General features: G+C 39.3%; 2 protein-coding genes across 2 annotated transcripts in view; both read right to left on the minus strand.

Annotated features, from left to right (window-relative positions):
* The window catches only part of LOC307269914 (receptor-type tyrosine-protein phosphatase-like N), a gene marked incomplete at both ends in the record, with an annotated part of 24248 nt that extends 18631 nt beyond the window's left edge, over window positions 1-5617 (minus strand). Inside the window, 2 exons of the mRNA XM_080053000.1 lie at window positions 487-537; window positions 5539-5617. Coding sequence (XP_079909126.1) covers window positions 487-537; window positions 5539-5617 — 130 coding nt within the window. The remainder of the gene's footprint in view (window positions 1-486; window positions 538-5538) is intronic.
* A 1042-nt stretch (window positions 5618-6659) lies between these two features.
* Window positions 6660-15497, minus strand: dnpep (aspartyl aminopeptidase). Its single transcript, XM_080052790.1, has 15 exons — window positions 15384-15497; window positions 15105-15195; window positions 13881-13969; window positions 13271-13384; window positions 12808-12933; window positions 12325-12449; window positions 11753-11837; window positions 11154-11261; window positions 10529-10606; window positions 10005-10085; window positions 9305-9465; window positions 8948-8987; window positions 8603-8704; window positions 7633-7800; window positions 6660-7196 (listed from the first exon to the last, which is right to left on the minus strand). Exons 1-15 carry the CDS (start codon window positions 15387-15389, stop codon window positions 7146-7148), a joined length of 1425 nt encoding a protein of 474 aa, XP_079908916.1. The 5' UTR covers window positions 15390-15497; the 3' UTR covers window positions 6660-7145.
* Window positions 15498-17673: the final 2176 nt, after the last annotated feature.

Here is a 17673-nt window from a genome sequence, read left to right on the forward strand (position 1 = left end):
TGAAAAGGGAGTGGTGTACTGATGGGAATAAATGGAATAGATATGTTTAAAGGGCAAGCTCACCCAACACACACTACATTTGTTTTGAAAGAAATATATTGAGATATAAATCAGTCCAAATGTAATTCCGTTAAGATCTGTGCAATATGCAGAGTTATCAAGACATTTATGTTTGAAATGATGTGTTTCTTTACTTGCATTTAATATGCTATTAATCTGGTTATATTTCCAATTAGCAGAAGTGGAATCCCAGTCGACAGCTACGAGGATTTATTAAAATGTTGATGAAGACACTACATCAAAGCAGAACGCTCATGTGGAAATAATGAACGCCCTAGGCTTAATCAGGATAGAGTTTCATACTGCCAGTGCAATGGAATAGTAAATATTATTCTGTGTGAATGTGAATGCACCATGTTCTCTGTTTATGCAGGGTCAGGAATCAGTAAATGTGGATGGAGAGAGATAAAAAAAAGATGTACTCACCATCGTTGCACAGCTGATCTCTCGGACACAGCTTCTTTTCAAACAAACAACCTGCAGACACAAAAACAACAAATACAGAAATATTAATCCATATCAATTAAACAATAAGCTGTAAGGTAAGCCAGGTACAGGTAGCGGATCTGGAGGAGATATTCATTGGATTTTGGCAACAAGTGTTCTCCAGAATCACTGACTCCACCTTTAGTCCCCAGAGGGAAATTAAAATATCATATGCCACTGTGGAAACTATGTGTGAAATGTTTAACTGAAACAAATTTTAAAAATGAAAGCACAGAAACATAGACAGAAATTACTTTGGGGAAACCCTGAACCATTGCCCTTAGCTTTACTGGACGTTACCCGTGTGTTGCTAAGTGACGGGGACATGTGTGTGTGACAGTTTTGACCTTTTCCCAGATCCTAGTCTGTTAGTGCGAGGCAGCAAACAGCAGCAGATGTAAAGCCGCTCGCTGTGTTGTTTATTCACGCCTGTTTGCGTATGGTTTTCATTAAGCTTTTATGTCATCCTGTGAATTATTCATTCATATACATCCTACGATAACTTAAGAAAGCACACGTTGTCCTGCAGGATACAGTCAAACCCTACACACCACACTCACTCCTCCAACATGTCAACGGTTTTCTGAGTTAAACAGTATCACTGTCAGAGATATGTTAAAAAAAAAGTCTTCAGCACACTCGTAGGGAACCTTCCCTTACTGAGGTGGTATTTAAGCTGTAGCACTGCACACTAACACTGTATTTTTGCACAGAATATATAATTTACACAATGTAATACAATGTCCATTATAACCTTAAACTAGCTACTAAAGCTGGTTAGTTAACACATCACACACACATAATGGTAGAGTTACTAGAGAGCAAAACATAGAAATCAGACTTCAGATTGGGTTATGGACAGAAATCAATTGAGTTTCAAATGTTCAAAGTTTCAAATGTTTGCTTTGCTGCCTACAATTAGTGACTTCCTTTCACCTTTGAGAAGAAATGACATCACTATCCCCACACAGCCTCACCTGAAGCCTCAGAGACTCAACTGAACTCAATCTGAGTTTTCTCTGTTTCCTGAAATCAATAGAAAGTCAGGCGGATATCGACTACACGACGACACTAACAAACTGCAGCAATCACAGAGGGAATCTCCATTAAAGGAGGAAGCTGAGGCCTTTCTATACATAGACCATGCAGAGAGGCTCTCTATCCCATTCTCCAACTCTCCACACGATGACTAACGTCCACCCACTCAGCCCCTTCCTGCCTTACATCTTATCTCTCAGTCCATTTACTATACTTTGCTGCAAACAGATGGAATGAGCTGCAAAGATATATAAAAATAGTTAGAAGTTAACTTTTAAAATGTTGGTTGTATGTAATTATAGTCACACTTGTAATCTTTTTTTTAGTTTGTTGTATAATGTTTGTATGTGAAGCATTGTGGGTCAAATTGTTCTGTATTTTGAATCCTTACAGATGCTACGGTGGCCTTCAAGGACAATTAAGCTATACTAACTAAAGATGGCATCATCCACCACTGCCTCGAGTCTTTCCACAATATCAAGTGATGAGGTGAAGATGTATTTAGTTATTTATTCTATAGTACTTCTTCTTCTTCTTGGTCTTCCAAAAGGTGCATTTCCCAAGGACGCCCACTATAAAAACGTGTAAGGTCGTTAAGTTTGTCCGTTCTGTGCCACTGTAGAAACATGGCGGTGCAACATGGCAGCTTTAGCACCCCGCTCCTATGTAGATATGAAAGGCTCATTCTAAGGTCATAAAAAAAACACTTTTATTTTAAAGTGATTAAACACTAATTAAAACATACTGATTAATATTATCTTCCAAGTCTGATTTGAAAAACACCAATAAATTCTACACACTGCACCTTTAAGAAAATCAGGCTTAGTCACCACCACCATCACCGTCATCAGTGCATTCAAGTCTCGCTTTTATCTTCCATTAATGGCCTGCTAGATTCAAGCCAGTGTCATTTTCATAATGGAGCTGCTGGCATTTTTGTCTGTTGCTGTGAGTGTCTGTGTGTGTCTGTGTGTGTGTGTGTGTGTGTGTGTGTGTGTGTGTGTGTGTGTGTGTGTGTGTGTGTGTGTGTGTGTGTGTGTGTGTGTGTGTGTGTGTGTGTGTGTGTGTGAGTCTAGGATGACAGAAGATATTTGAGGCAGAATGAGTCAGACCAAACGGGGCAGAGTGAAAACCTTTACGGTGTGGCTGAGTGACAGAGGAGGCAGGGAGGTTATAACCCTGTCGGCTCGTTGAACCTTTAAACTTTAGCTCTACACACTCGCAAAGAACCATTCTGACTGCTGTAGTATTCTAAAGGATAGGTCTGGTGATTTTCAATTTTCTTTCTTCATGAAACCAACCATGAATGTCTCTATCTACTAACAACTTTAAATATTTAACATTGAACAATTAACATTATGGACAGTATATGTTGTAATGGGGAACAGGAGGACCAGTTGCGTTTTTCTTTTGCCCGTACGTTGCTTGTTTATGGAATAATGTAAAAAATGTGTTAAGGGCCACTTAAAAATATTATTAAAACATATTATGTTTGGGGTTCAGATGAAAACTGTCCCCAAGACTAGAATACTGTTTTAAAAAGGGTGGGACAGACTTGGACTTGACTGAAATGGTGTTGGCTACTGACATGTTAACCTTCTGGAGACTCTCAAACTCTCCCTGGCATGTTAATCTGTTTATAAATCGCTTTATTTTTCAATAGACTGTCTAGTATAGTTTTAACACTAATCCCTGTGAAAATACCAAAGCAGTAAGTTTTACATATGATTTTTTTTTTAAATCACCACAATGTTCTCAGACACACCATGAATCAGAGACGCCAAATTACAGAGCATTAAAATCCTATTAGGTATTTTAATTTGGCCGTAAACTCATTTACTATTCTCTGCTGGTCGCTGTCCGTGGTGCTGAAAAGCTGTACTCTGTATAATGGAGACAGGCAGCCACTGAGGAACCGGTGAGTCATAGCTGTGTGTACGGCGGCTCAAAATGTTGCTACAATATTCCTGTGGGGATTCACAGTTTGCCTGCAGTGATACATGACATGTGTCTGAGACTGTAACAGCAGCAAGGATGGCAGGAAAATACCTTCACTCTTCACTCCTTTTTTGTGAGATTTTTTCTGTTTTTTTCGCAAAAAATCACTTCTCTCTACGTGTTTGTGCATACCAAACTAACAACGAAATAATAACATGTATTTACATTTTTGCAAAGGGGGCCACCATACCTACCTATTTCCGTTTACAGAGCCTAGGCTGTGTATTAACAACACTGGAATTGTTTTCAGCCCACATACAGAATTGACAGGTAGCAGATCGTGAGGAGATGTTGTTAACAGATTTGAGAAAAAATTATTTCGACAACAAGCGTTCTCCAGAATCACTGACTCCACCTTTAATGTGTACCATCATGGTTATTTTAATGGTATTAACGCCTGCTACATAAATAGTTTTAATCTCTAAAGACAGACTGGTAGAAGAGTAATTTCCTAACACAAAACGATCAATATTCATGTGGGGATACAGTGTGTCTATGAAACTCAGTTGCATGTTAACGGTGAATAACATTAACTTAATGATTCCTCTGTATAATATCTCTCTAGGGAAACATTACAGAGTCTTATATCTCCAGAAATTAAGTTCCAGAGTGATTTAAATAGAGTTATAGTGTGAATGCATTATTCTGATGATGAAATGTATTTCTGTGAGGTGGATGAAGTTGTCTGTGGGCAGGCAGTACTACTTGGCATAACAACACTGCTGAAAATATATCTAAGCCTGAATATTATATTTGTTTGAGCTGTTTGTAAAGCCCTTGTTTTAGCTGTTTTTCAGTTTGTCCTTTTTTCTAATTAAAGGTTTTCTTATTATTTTAATTTTCTAGGAAAAGATGGCCCATATAGATTTTTGTACCAGCCCACACAAAATACAATATCTGCCCACGCCACTGGTTTGAAATCATACACACAGACTCAGAGTAATTTTCTTGGACCTATATCTTCTCTTATGTCCGTTGAATAGCCTATTACATTGGCTTCATTAAGGTAAATATTAACACCCAATAATCTCTCTCCACTGACTAAAGGTCTCAGCAGGCTGCCTCCATCGCTCCTGCTGTTTGCTTGTTTGTTTGTGTGTTTGTTGTTTTCGTTGCAACAAAATGATTCGCTCAGACAGACAGACAGATCAGCTTCTGACCCGCGGTTAGAACACTGGCGTTAATGACGCAATTCAGCACCAGTGTAAACAGATGAGACGAGTAGTAAATGTATCAAAAATAGGCCTTAGTTATTATTCAGAAGGGTAGGTTGATGCTCTGTTTTTGCTCCGCTAACAGGAATAATTTAATTTACTAATAATTGTATAGGGGGGGAATTTGTAAACCGAAATAAAACTCCCTTTGCGAATATTATAAATAGCCAAACGAGGATGAACTCCTTTATTTTAAGATATTTAATTTTCAAGATTATCAGTCGAGTTTAGTCCAGATCGTAGGCTATAGGATCGAGCCACTTAAAGCTTACATTTCCCACAAACCCTGTAGTGTATTTAGAGAAAAAAAAACTCAAATATAAATATAGATTTTAGAATTTCCACATGTTATAAAGATAAAAATATGTAGTCTGCAAAGTGCTGTTAGATCACTCTAAACTCACTGCTTAGTATTTTATTTATACAACGCTTTTCAAGGTAGACTACCCAAAAACACTTTACATAAAATCAGTAGCCTACATAAGCATATCAGAAGCAAGTAAAGCAATACAATCAGCGTATGAAAGCAGTCCAAACGTAATTCTATTGTAGAGTAATGTGAAGAGTAAAACAGTCACTATGCAACAGGGACTTGTCAACGAGGAAGTCGTGATACTCGCCGCCCTACTATTGACGAGACGCAGCCAGTTCATTAGAAGGTAAGTGCATCTGTCTGTCTTAGTGGATGGATGGATGGATAGATAGATTGATGGATAGCTAGATGGGTGATTCTGGGTCTTACCGTGTCGGGCAGCTGAGCAGAGCCGGCAGGAGGCGGTGAGGAGGAGGCAGAGAGTCGCCCAGAGCCGCGGTGACTTCATGGTACATCCAACAGCTAGGCTACTGGAGCTGCACTTCTACAAGCTCTCCATCTCCGAGGAAAGGCGATAGGCTACTGCACAGGAGTGATGGGAGAGGAAGTGTGTGAGAGGGAGCGTGTGTGTGTGAGAGAGAGGGAGCGAGAGAGAGAGGGAGCGAGAGAGAGAGGGAGCGAGAGAGAGAGAGGGAGCGAGAGAGAGAGAGAGAGAGAGATGGTAGGAAAACCAAGGCCAAAGGAGGCGCCACAATGCAAGAAATATTTAGAAAAATAAATGCTCAATACTTACTTCAGCTAGAATAACTTCAGTGGTTCTTTAGGCTACTTAATTAACGTAAAAAATAACAACAACCTTATAATGTAAAAATTCATCATTGTAAATAAAAATAGAGAATCATCCTCTGCTACATTTATTCAAGGTACTCACCCTGCATAGAAATACACATTTTGACTTAACAATGAAATACTTTATATAGTTGTATCCAGTGTTGCCCATTCTAAGGGATTCTGCAGGTGTTTCCATTTATTTGTCCACCCCAGGAAAATCAAAGTAGTGTGCGATTGTTGGTTATTTTCTGTTATTTCCACCATGCAGAGATTTTTTATTTACATTTTATCATTCTTTTTAGTATTAATTATCCTTAGAAATCGTATAAGCTTTATTGACATCTCTGACAGTGGACAACAGCCCAAACAATATGCAGGCTAACTGTAGGCGACTGTCATTTCTCTCTATTTCAGTTTCTTCCAAGACATTTCTTAAGGGTTATTCAGAATGACAAAATGTTCCACTACTTCCTATGATAAATAAGATGATACAACTAAAAGTTGAGTGTTCTTGACAGGCAGATTTTGCAGTAGGGAGTCGTTGCTGCATCAAATCAGTTTTTTATCCTTCTGCCAAAAACTGTACTGGACACTTGAGAGAGCAGCATATCTGGCTCCTTACAGCGTTTTAATAGATTACATCACCTTTTACTCTCATGCAGGATTAAACCTTCCACATTCAATGTCATTTGTATAATAAAACCAAACATGAGACAAGAAACTTTTTATTTATTTTTTTTAATAAATTGGACAGAAAACAGGACGACTTGGAGAAGATTTTTCAGTATTTTATTATTTTCTAAACAATTTCAGTTCATAAGAAATGCCAATAAGTGCTTGTGTGCTGTAATACATATTTGCTTGTGATTTTCTTTGTTATGATTACAGCATGTTTAGAATCGAGGACAACAACATCTTCCACAATTGGACACAAGTGAAGATTGACACCATCTGATGTTAAAGGTGCACTATGTAACTTTGGGTGTGTCAGAGCTTTGCACATGTAAGTTATATTCTTTTAACCAAACAAAAAAACTAACTTCAGGCTCTGCAAATGTAAACAAATCCCCCTCCTCTGAAACTGCATAGTGCACCTTTAATATTCTTTGCATCAGTGCATGTTGAATCCTTGATGTGTTGCATTATAAATGACACAGTCACTTGTGGAAAATGGCCGCCCCTTGTTTCCATCGGTTACGGTTCTTCTAGTCGACGACCAGCGTGCTCCTCACTGTAGGGAACAACTCAAAGAATCCCTGGAGGAGGAAGTAGAGGTGTGGTTTATTTATTTAATTTAACCAGGAGAAATACCTCATTGAGAATCAATGCTATTTTTCCAATAGTCAAGACACAGGCAGCAGTACACCCACACATACACAATAACAGTAGCTACACCCAAATATTAACAACATAAAACACCGTAAAACACAGAAGATAAAATAAAAACGAAAAAATGGAAAATGATTAAAAAAAGAAAAAACTTGATTGATTCAAATAGAAAAAAAATATACAGTATATAAAAACAGAGGGGCAGCCCTACATTAAACTGCAGCAAGTCCTGATGAAAAGAGAGAGACAGCGAGAGAGAGACAGCGAGAGAGAGAGAGAGTGAGAGAGAGAGAGAGAGACAGACACAGACAGACAGACAGAGAGACAGTGTTAATGCATGTGTTGCTTGCCAGCGGTAGTTACCTTGAACAGTGTGGTGCTCTGCAGGACGCTGGAGGTGCAGCACATCTCTCTGATAGAATGCATGGAGAGCTGCGGCGCTCCGATGTCCACCACGGGAACCCCGAGCCGCGCGGCCAGGATGGGCCCGATGGTCGTCCCACACGGGCTGTCGTTACGCACCATCACATCCTGGAAGAGGTTAAATACACAACACCTCACACAGGGTTTAGGCAGAAAGATGCACTACTGTTGGAATTTAAAAGATTTTTTTAAGATTTTTTTTTGTTGGCATTCCTTCATATGCTTTAATTGATAGTTTGGAGAGACAGATGAAATGGGGCAGAGAGGGGAATGACATGCAGAGAACGACCCGGGCCGGATTCTAACCAGGGTCTGCTATGAAGAGGACTGAGCCTCTATTTGGGGGAGGACTCTAACCACTACACATCATGGAGAGTCCGATGTTAAAGTGTTGTTAAGACAGGACACAGCAGGCAATAACATCATTATTTTCAAGTACCAGTTACATTTTGAGATTTCTGTAAATTTTGCTTCCATAACATGTTTTTGTTGGCCTTTTCAGACTCTCTTCTTCCACCCTGGCACTATAAATATATTCATTATCTTTGCACGTGTTTCATTATACATGTTAATTAACAGTGTCGTCCAGGAGCAGACAGAAATGTTGCTAGGAGACCTGTGGTAGCCGTCCCGTGACTCAATACACATGAAAAATAATGAAAATCTGCTGAATTATTTGCAGATGGAGGCTCATCTTTAAACCACACACACACACACACACACACACACACACACACACACACACACACACACACACACACACACACACACACACAGACACAGACACAGACACAGACACACACACACACACACACACACACACACACACACACACACACACACACACACACACACACACACACACACACACACACACACACACACACACACACACACACACACACAGTACCTGCAGAGGCACGCCGACCTTGCTGGCAACCTCCCTGATGACGGAGGCGGTGACGGCCGTAGTGGCATAGCGCTGGTTGCTGTTGAATTTGAGCACTGGGCCCTGGCAGAAAAATTATATGTTAATAATCTGGAGTCACTGGGAAAAACAGGCAGGTCTTCATCATTATTAAGCCTAAAACCAAACCATAATCTAACCTTAAATAACACAGCACAAGCAACTGACCACAACATTAAACTACAAATGTCTTTAAAGCTGCCGCCATAAATGATAAAAAAATATTGTGTATTTGTATTTTGGATTGTATCATCTTTACATGAATAATAAATAAACTAATATCTTCACCTTGTGGAAAGCAGGTCGATGGTTCTCGTCATGCTTCTCCCTGGGAAGAAAATCAATCATAGAAACAAAATCAACTGTTATTGTCTGTTCAAGATTCTTTACAATCTGAGATAATGTTGCTAATTGTCTTAGTTATAATACATTTAGCTCTAAAATGACTTAGATATTGCCAAATTTGCATATTCATTCAAACATTTCTGAAAAAAAAACTTCTACAAAAAATGGCAAGCAAAGTTTCATGATGATATTTAATATTCACCTACAGTGTCCTGCCTTGATGCTAAAATAACCAAACACCTTGTGTGTGTATTATTGTCTATGTAACAGCAGATAGTGTGCGCGTGTGCGTGTACTGACTGGTAGTTGGGGTGCACTGCGTGGGCCATGTCAGCACTGATCATGAATGACAGAGGAGCCGCCTGTTGGAACGCCGTGAGGTTTGAGGCTGAGGAGGAGAGGCGAGTGAGGATCATCTCCGTCAGGTTAGACTGGGCTCCCTGGGCGCTCTCCGATCCCACCTACCACACACACACACACACACACACACACACACACACACACACACACACACACACACACACACACACACACACACACACACACACACACACACACACACACACACACACACACACACACACACACACACACACACACACACACACACACACACACACACACACACACACACACACACACACACACACACACACACACAATATTGAGATATTTCACTTTGCAAGTAATGACTCTAGAATAATTAGTTCAAAAAGTTTCTCTTTTTGAATTAAATTACGGAATTAAAATGATTTTCATATTGTTTGGGATGCACCTGTAGTACTCGTCTTTCAACAAGTTGTCAGCTTGGTTTAGAGACTGGCAATGAAGTATTTTAAGACAACAAAATGCACACAAATAATGAATTCAGCAAAGATTTGACTGGCTTCACACATCCAACCAAAAACAACAGCTGTCTGGGAGACACCGGACACGCCACACTGAACAGAACGTCTTCTTGTTCCACATTAGAAAACTCTTGCCTCATCATCTCACTCACCTCTTCGTTGTCGTACAGAGTGATCATGCGGATGTTTGGATCTTTGGCCAGAGAGTCTCCGGAGCAGGACTCCACCAGCGCCTGAGAGACACACAGGCAGAGGAGGGACAGCAGGAAAAGATCCTTTAATTAAGGACCTTAGGGATTGCTGTCTCGGTAACTGTTTCAGGTGTTCAAAGTTGGTGCTAAATTCATTTAAAGGTGGAGTAAGCGATTGTGTAGAACTCTTGTTGTCAAAATCCCTTTTTATCAAAATCAGTAAATATCTCCTCATGATGCGCTACCTGTACATACTGCGTTTGCCGAAATACAATGGTGTAAATACACAGCATAGGCTCTGTAAAAGTGGGCCCACCGTCGTCAGCAACATGCCCATTTACAGAGCACAGGCTGTGTATTTACACCAAATGACAGAGGGTGTCGGTCAAAACAAGAAAACAGACTGAAAAACAAAGAGAAACACAAAAGAAAAACTTGTTGATATTGTAGTAAATAATCAGATAGTGAGTAGTGTTGCCTCTGACCTGCAGGGCGCAGTAGCAGCTGTGCAGGTTGTCCAGGCGAGGAGAGTAAATGAACTCTTCATACACTCCGCCCAGCGCCTAGAGAGAGGAGACAGGATGTAGAAGAACAAAGCCTAAGAATTTTACTCTTGTGTACTGTACAATAAGATGTAACAAAAGCGATTCTGAGGATATAGAACATATATAAAATGGACTTTTTAAGAAACTGAGACACTATGAGTTAAATAGTCACTTAATGTTTCTTTCTCACCAAACAATTTATACCTTATTTATATTACTTCCGGAAAAAACATGTTTAATACCTTTTAGTATTTTATGAACTGTTCGATGTGTGTAGGTGCACTGTGGAAAGTGTTTTTTCTAGCTTGGACATAAGGGACAATAAAGTATAGCTCGTCTTATGACAACACAGAGATGGATGAAAATTATAAGGCGGGAATACAAGGGACCACTTTCACATGATGCAGTGAAATCCTCAAGAAAAAATGTATTTACCTTAATCATTAAAGAAACAATTTAAAATGTTACAAGCTTCAAAATGATTCACAAACTAAATGAGACGCAGAGGATTTAGAGAGTTAGACTGTATTATTGCAGGAAGTGAATGTTTTATTCACAGACTCACGGCGGGCTGCGTGTCGGCCAGACAGAGCTCAAAGTCCATCAGGGCTTCAGGCTGGACGCCCAGCTCTGAACACAGAACCTTCACCAGAGCGGGCTGGTGTTTCTCGGCCTGGAGACAGACAGACAGACAGACAGACAGACAGACAGACAGACAGACAGACAGACAGACAGACAGACAGACAGACAGACGTCAGCTATTATTCTGAAATCACTCACTTTACCCATTTACTAACTTTATTAAACAGGCTATGCTGCTGAAAACAAAGCAGATTTTTCAGACATTAATTTATCTGATAATTTGTGCATTTTAAAACATTTTAAGGCATGAAAAAAAAGTCACATTTTCCTAGTATTTTGTATATAAACAGTGTGTAAATTTGTCAGAACAACAACCATAATTTGGTTTCTTCTACTTCTCTACTGTTCTCAAAAGGACATTTTGACTAGGATTTCTGCTTTTTTAATGTTTTCTTTATTCTCTTATCCTTCCATTTTTGCTGCATCTTGTTCCCACACGCCACATAAATTTTTGCTGTGTGTTTTTGAGTTGTTATGTTGTTCCCCAAATGTGTGATTATAATATGAGTGTGACAGTTTTACCGTGTTGGTAGGAGAGGTGACATCTGCAGGGGAAGCAGAACCCGTCTCCAGCTCCTCTTGGACCACAGTCGCAATGATGGGCACGCTGAGACAGACACACACACTTGCTTTGACACAAACTCAGACTAAGGCCATGTCTAAACCTACACATGTATTAAAAAAAAAAAAACATTTTCCCCCTATTTTCAAAAAATTCACCTAAACACCACAGTGTTTCAGAAAATCTCTCTGTACACACGACAAAGCAAAAATCGATTGCAAACTTAACCCAATACTCATCTAATAATAAGATTGTGAAGTTTGTAATATAAGATTTTGTATGTAAGATAAGCGTTTCCTAAATCTCTGTTCCCTCTCATTTATATCTTAACATCTTGATCTATGTGTATCTGAACTTGGCACATATAATATTCTTTAATAGATCAGTTAAAGTGTTTAGTTCCATAGTGTTGTGATTAGTTCCATACAGGTGGTAAAGTGTGTGTTTACTTACAGGTGGTAAAGTGTGTGTTTAGTTACAGGTGGTAAAGTGTGTGTTTAGTTACAGGTGGTAAAGTGATGCGTTTACTTACAGGTGGTTTTCCTTGTTGGGTCCAAAGGAGTCGTTGACGTCCCTCTGAAGATGGATGGCCAGATTAGGGATCCGGAGCAGAGGCCTGTTCACATGGACCAACCGCTGAACCAGACTGCTGTCACTCTGTGGGACAACACAGGCAGACAGACAGACAGGCAGACAGACATACAGACAGACAGACAGGCAGGCAGACAGACAGACAGACAGACAGAAGGGCAGACAGACAGACAGACAGACAGACAGACAGACGCACACACACAATGTTATTAGTACACAGCTCGAAAATATATAGAAAATTGGTTATGTATTTTTTTGAAATTTTAATGCAAAATCGTTACGTTTATTTTACATTTGACCTTTGTTTCTATTCGAGACTAATACATCACTGAAATAAACTAAGATTGAACAGATTGTACAGTGATAGTGAAGCTGTAAATGAATGGAATAGTCCAGAGAACCATATTATAAACCCTTGTTGTACCTTGACCATAACGCGTCCGGCCACAGTGAGGTCTCTGTCAAACCAGGTGTTCCAGATTCCTCCTCCGTAACACTCCACCCCGACCTGCAGACAGCCCTGCTTCGTCCTCTTAGACCGCGGCTTCACCTGGACACAGTTACAGTTTAAAGCCTCTGGAAACCTGGTCTAACATAGTAACAATCAATCTTTGTAAACTTGTTCTTTTTTATTGAATATTGGGTATTCTATGTATATATAACGCAACGTCATTGAAAAATAGGGTCACCCATCAATTGTTCTTTCAAGGTTAAATAAAGAAATTAAATTTATGAATGAATATGATAAAGTTGGAAAAAAATTATGCAAATAAATGTTCATAAGTAGAATAAAACTTAATTAAAAAAAACGATTTTTTACCGTCTAAACAAGTAGGGGTTAGACGACAGATTGTGATATGAATGAACAGATGATAGCGGCCTCTCACCCTGAGACAGGGGCTGTCTGTGTGCGCTCCGATCATAGAGAAACCGTTCCCTGGAAGGTAGCGTCCGCCCACCGCAAAGGCAATCAGGCAGGAGAAGTTCCTGGTCAGAAAGTACTGAAGAGAGAACAAAGGATTTAATTTACATATTATGGATTATTATACAAACAGCACATACAAATAATCCGTGTATCGCATTAAAAGAAAATACTACTAATGTTTGGGAACCATTCTGAAAGGCAGCCGTATATTTGAATTCTTTCATTCTTATCATCTGACTTTATGTGACAAAAATCTTGGTTTGAATCAGTGGTGGAAGAAGTATGCAGATCTTTTACTTGAGAAAAATAATTATATATAATATTACAGTGTGCAGAAATGCAGTGAAGTAGAAGTAGAAAGTAGAATGGAATAACTTAAATACAATTTTGAGGTACTTGTACTTTACAGGTAGTGGTTGCCACATACAAAATGATATGACCATTTACACATTTTCCAATGAAGCTGAATCCCATTTCACACCAAACTGGAGAATAATCTGTCGACCTAGCAATAAAGAAAGTGTCCGTTTTGCTCCCGTGAACTCTTACAGAAACCCTTTCCCCTCTCTGACCTTGGTGGAAGGTTTGATGTCCCATTGCTCCGTCTCCTTCAGCTCGATGAAGCCGGCATCCAGCAGACGGCGCCTGCATTCTTCAACCACTAACGGGGACGAAAAGAGGAGAAAAAAACCTTAAAATAAACACTTTGTACAGTTTATCAAACTTAAATTTCAATATCTTTCATTTGGATTGATAAATATGCCAAACTCTTTTCAGATGCTTTACTATCATGCAACTAACTCCCTTAAATGACATAGAGATGGATATAGTGGATTTTGCTTTACATGTTTAATTTCTCTTTGTTTTTTTAGCCTGGAGTTTGCTTTGACTCACTTTGGACTGCACTAACCTCAATGATAAATTATTCAGAAATATATAAACAAAATAGATATATTGATTAATACATTTAAGTAGAAATGATGCATACTTTCACCACTCAGATTATATTGTAGTAATGTTAATGCAATGGCAATTTAATAACTACGTAATGTCAAAATTAAGTGTATGGTTTATTGCTTTTAAGATCATTTGCTGCTCTATTTGTGGGATGCCAGAGATCAAAGTGCAAAGGTAGGAGACATGATGAAATGTCTCATCTTCTGCAGGCAGGCAGGCGCACACACACACACACACACACACACACACACACACACACACACACACACACACACACACACACACACACACACACACACACACACACACACACACACACACACACACACACACACACACACACACACACACACACTCTCTTATCTCAAGCTCAAAGTCGTCTTCTAGACTGATTAGCATCTCAACCTTCTTAATGCTGCTGACACATGTAGATCTCTTTGTTCTGAAAACATCATATCAAACTCCAAACTGCTGCCAAGTTATTTCTGTTCCTTATCAAATAATATCTACTAACTTGTCCGAACTGTTCATTTTTGTAAGAGTGTTCACGTGTCCATTCAGGGAGACAGCATGCATTTCAGTTATAAAAATACATATTTTAACAAATGAATAAAAAAATATTTTCTGTGAAAACTGTAAAAACAACGTTTAACTTTTCAAATACAAATATAACTTTTAAGTAATGTATTAATGTATTTCAACTACAGACTGACACTCCGATGCATGTTGTAGCTCATGCATTTCCACCAAATCTCACATGTATAAATACACTGTTTAAAGGCCAGAAACAAATACATCTGATGAATTAAAGGATAAACTCTCAGTTTTTCAGACTTTACCGTGGTAAGGAGACACTCCCCTGTTGACAAACTGCAGGAACTCTTTGGCGGCGGACTGCACGGCCTCTTTGGAGCTCTTCATGATCAAAGACTGGAGAAAATAAGACCCAAAATTAGTAAATTAACGGTTCACAATGAGACAGCCAAGCTAACAGCTAACAGCTAGCCGCTTTCCGCTACTCTTCTTCTGCTGGCCAAATTAAAAAGGAGTTTTCAGTCAGTGAGCAACTCGTCCACATACCACCGCGACGTTAATGATTTATCTTTTATTGCACTTACCTGCATTAATTAGCCTGCACTTTCAAACTCTGAACTTGGTAACGCACCGGGCAGACAGACACAGATCAGCTGACAGTGACAGCAGCAAAGGAAGAGACTGTCGATGTGTTCGAGTGTTCAGGCCATGGACCCACAGCGACATCCAGCGGCCAGGCGGTGCAATTACAACTTCCACACTTTCACATATTTTTTGAGAAAATTATAGCTTAGATTGTAGTTTTGTCCTAATATAATCATGTACACTTATGCCATATCGGATTTAATAAGTAATTAACATTCTGGTGTTATATATAAATATATATATTTTTCTTTTACAAGTGATAGTTATAGCACTTATCATTGTGAGCTGTATAGGCCTACTAATGTTGACAGAAGATATCACAACATATAGTCATTGTCACATACTCCCTCAAATCAACAAAATAAAATGTTGAACTTTGAAAATCTCAGTATAGATATCATATCAGTATGGTCTACAATATAAAACACAATAGGCCTATTCTTCCCCTCCCTTGTTAAACCTTGTCCAGTTGGATTGAAATGTATTGATATTGTAAATAATCAATCACATGCTAAGGCCGTATTTATAATATACATTGGGACGGGCACATCACAGTCTATATTTGAGCTGCTTGTAATTTTGATGACATCACATCTCCATATCACAATTTATCAATGCATCACCATGGGAACCAGCCTTATATAGAGCTGAAGGGAGGAGAGTCAGAAACCCATGAAGAGGTGTTTATATCACCAGCCAGAAAAGAGTGTCTCACCCGCTCTTGAGGAAGCAAGCACACACACACACACACACACACACACACACACACACACACACACACACACACACACACACACACACACACACACACACACACACACACACACACACACACACACACACACACACACACACACACACACACACACACACACACACACACACACACTTGTCACTTTGTCGACTTATACTTGTGAGGACACTCATTGACATAATGCATTCCCTAGCCCCTTACCATAACCCTAACCATCGCAACTAAATGCCTAACCCCAACCCTTACACTAACCCTAACATAAACCTAATTCATACCTGAACCTTAAAACTAGTGTTAATCCTCAAACAGCCCTTTAAAGGCCTGTACCATAGAAAACTGAAATTGTTTTTACAAAAATAGTTGATACAGGTACAAGTACACACACACACAAGCCCCTTTTAACAGATGTGATAGCCTCAGGCAGCAATAGGAGTGTTGAACATATTGGGATACATACACCACCCGATGTTGTTTTGTTATGATAGGTTTAATGGTAGCAGCACTGTGGTTTAACTATGTTATCATGTGTATGTGAACCAAAATATTTTATTCTTTCTTGTTGAGAAAAGAATAAGAAGGAGATATCACTGATTTTGACAGTATTTCTCTAGAATCGCTGACTACACCTTTAACTTATTGATTTCCGCCTGTAAATTTTCTTTTTTTTTTAAATGATTCCTGAGAATGAAAGTATCTTCAGCAGTTCTTCATTGCATTTCCCTTTAAACTCATATTAAGCCCAGTGTCTCTACCGGCAGAGGGAAAGATCCCATTAAATCAACTTCACTGTCACACACTCAAACGATATCACCAGCAATGGCTCATATTGTTTGGGACTTCAGGCTTTCTCCTGCTGGCACACACTGGACCTCTGCGTCTCATAGCATTGAGATGCTTTTCCTTTTTAAGGCCTAAGGTTTTCCCCCGGGACGCTGTCAGTAGCAGCCTGCACCACCTCACCATGTGTGGACCACCATCTATCTTCACATCGTTATGTCATGAGATCATCAAGATGATTCTACAAATCTAAAGAACTGAATGACTGAACAGGTCATCGCCCTATGAAACAATGTAAATTAGTTTTCAATTATCTGACATCTCTATGGTTTATATTTGGTCACATTTAGGAACAAACACTATAGTTTATTTACATTTAAGGTGCAGTCAGCAATTCTGGAGAACGCTTTTTATCAAAATCTCTTTTTGTCAAAATCAGTGAATATCTCCTCATGATCTATACCTGTCCATACTGTGTGGGCTTCAAAAAAATCCAGTATCAGCCTGGGCTCTGTAAACGGGCATGTTGCTACATGCTGCGGTAGGCCCCCTCGTTTACATACCAGTTTACAAAGCCTACACTGTAAACCCGGATTTCGCTTTTTTGTTATCTTAACAAATGTTTTCTTGTCAATATGACATGGGTGTGTGTAGAAAGTTGATTCAACTTAAAATAATTAATTGACAGCGCCTCAACT

The sequence above is a fragment of the Ammodytes marinus genome (assembly GCF_949987685.1).
Source record: "Ammodytes marinus genome assembly, chromosome: 24".
Lineage (NCBI taxonomy): Eukaryota > Metazoa > Chordata > Actinopteri > Uranoscopiformes > Ammodytidae > Ammodytes > Ammodytes marinus.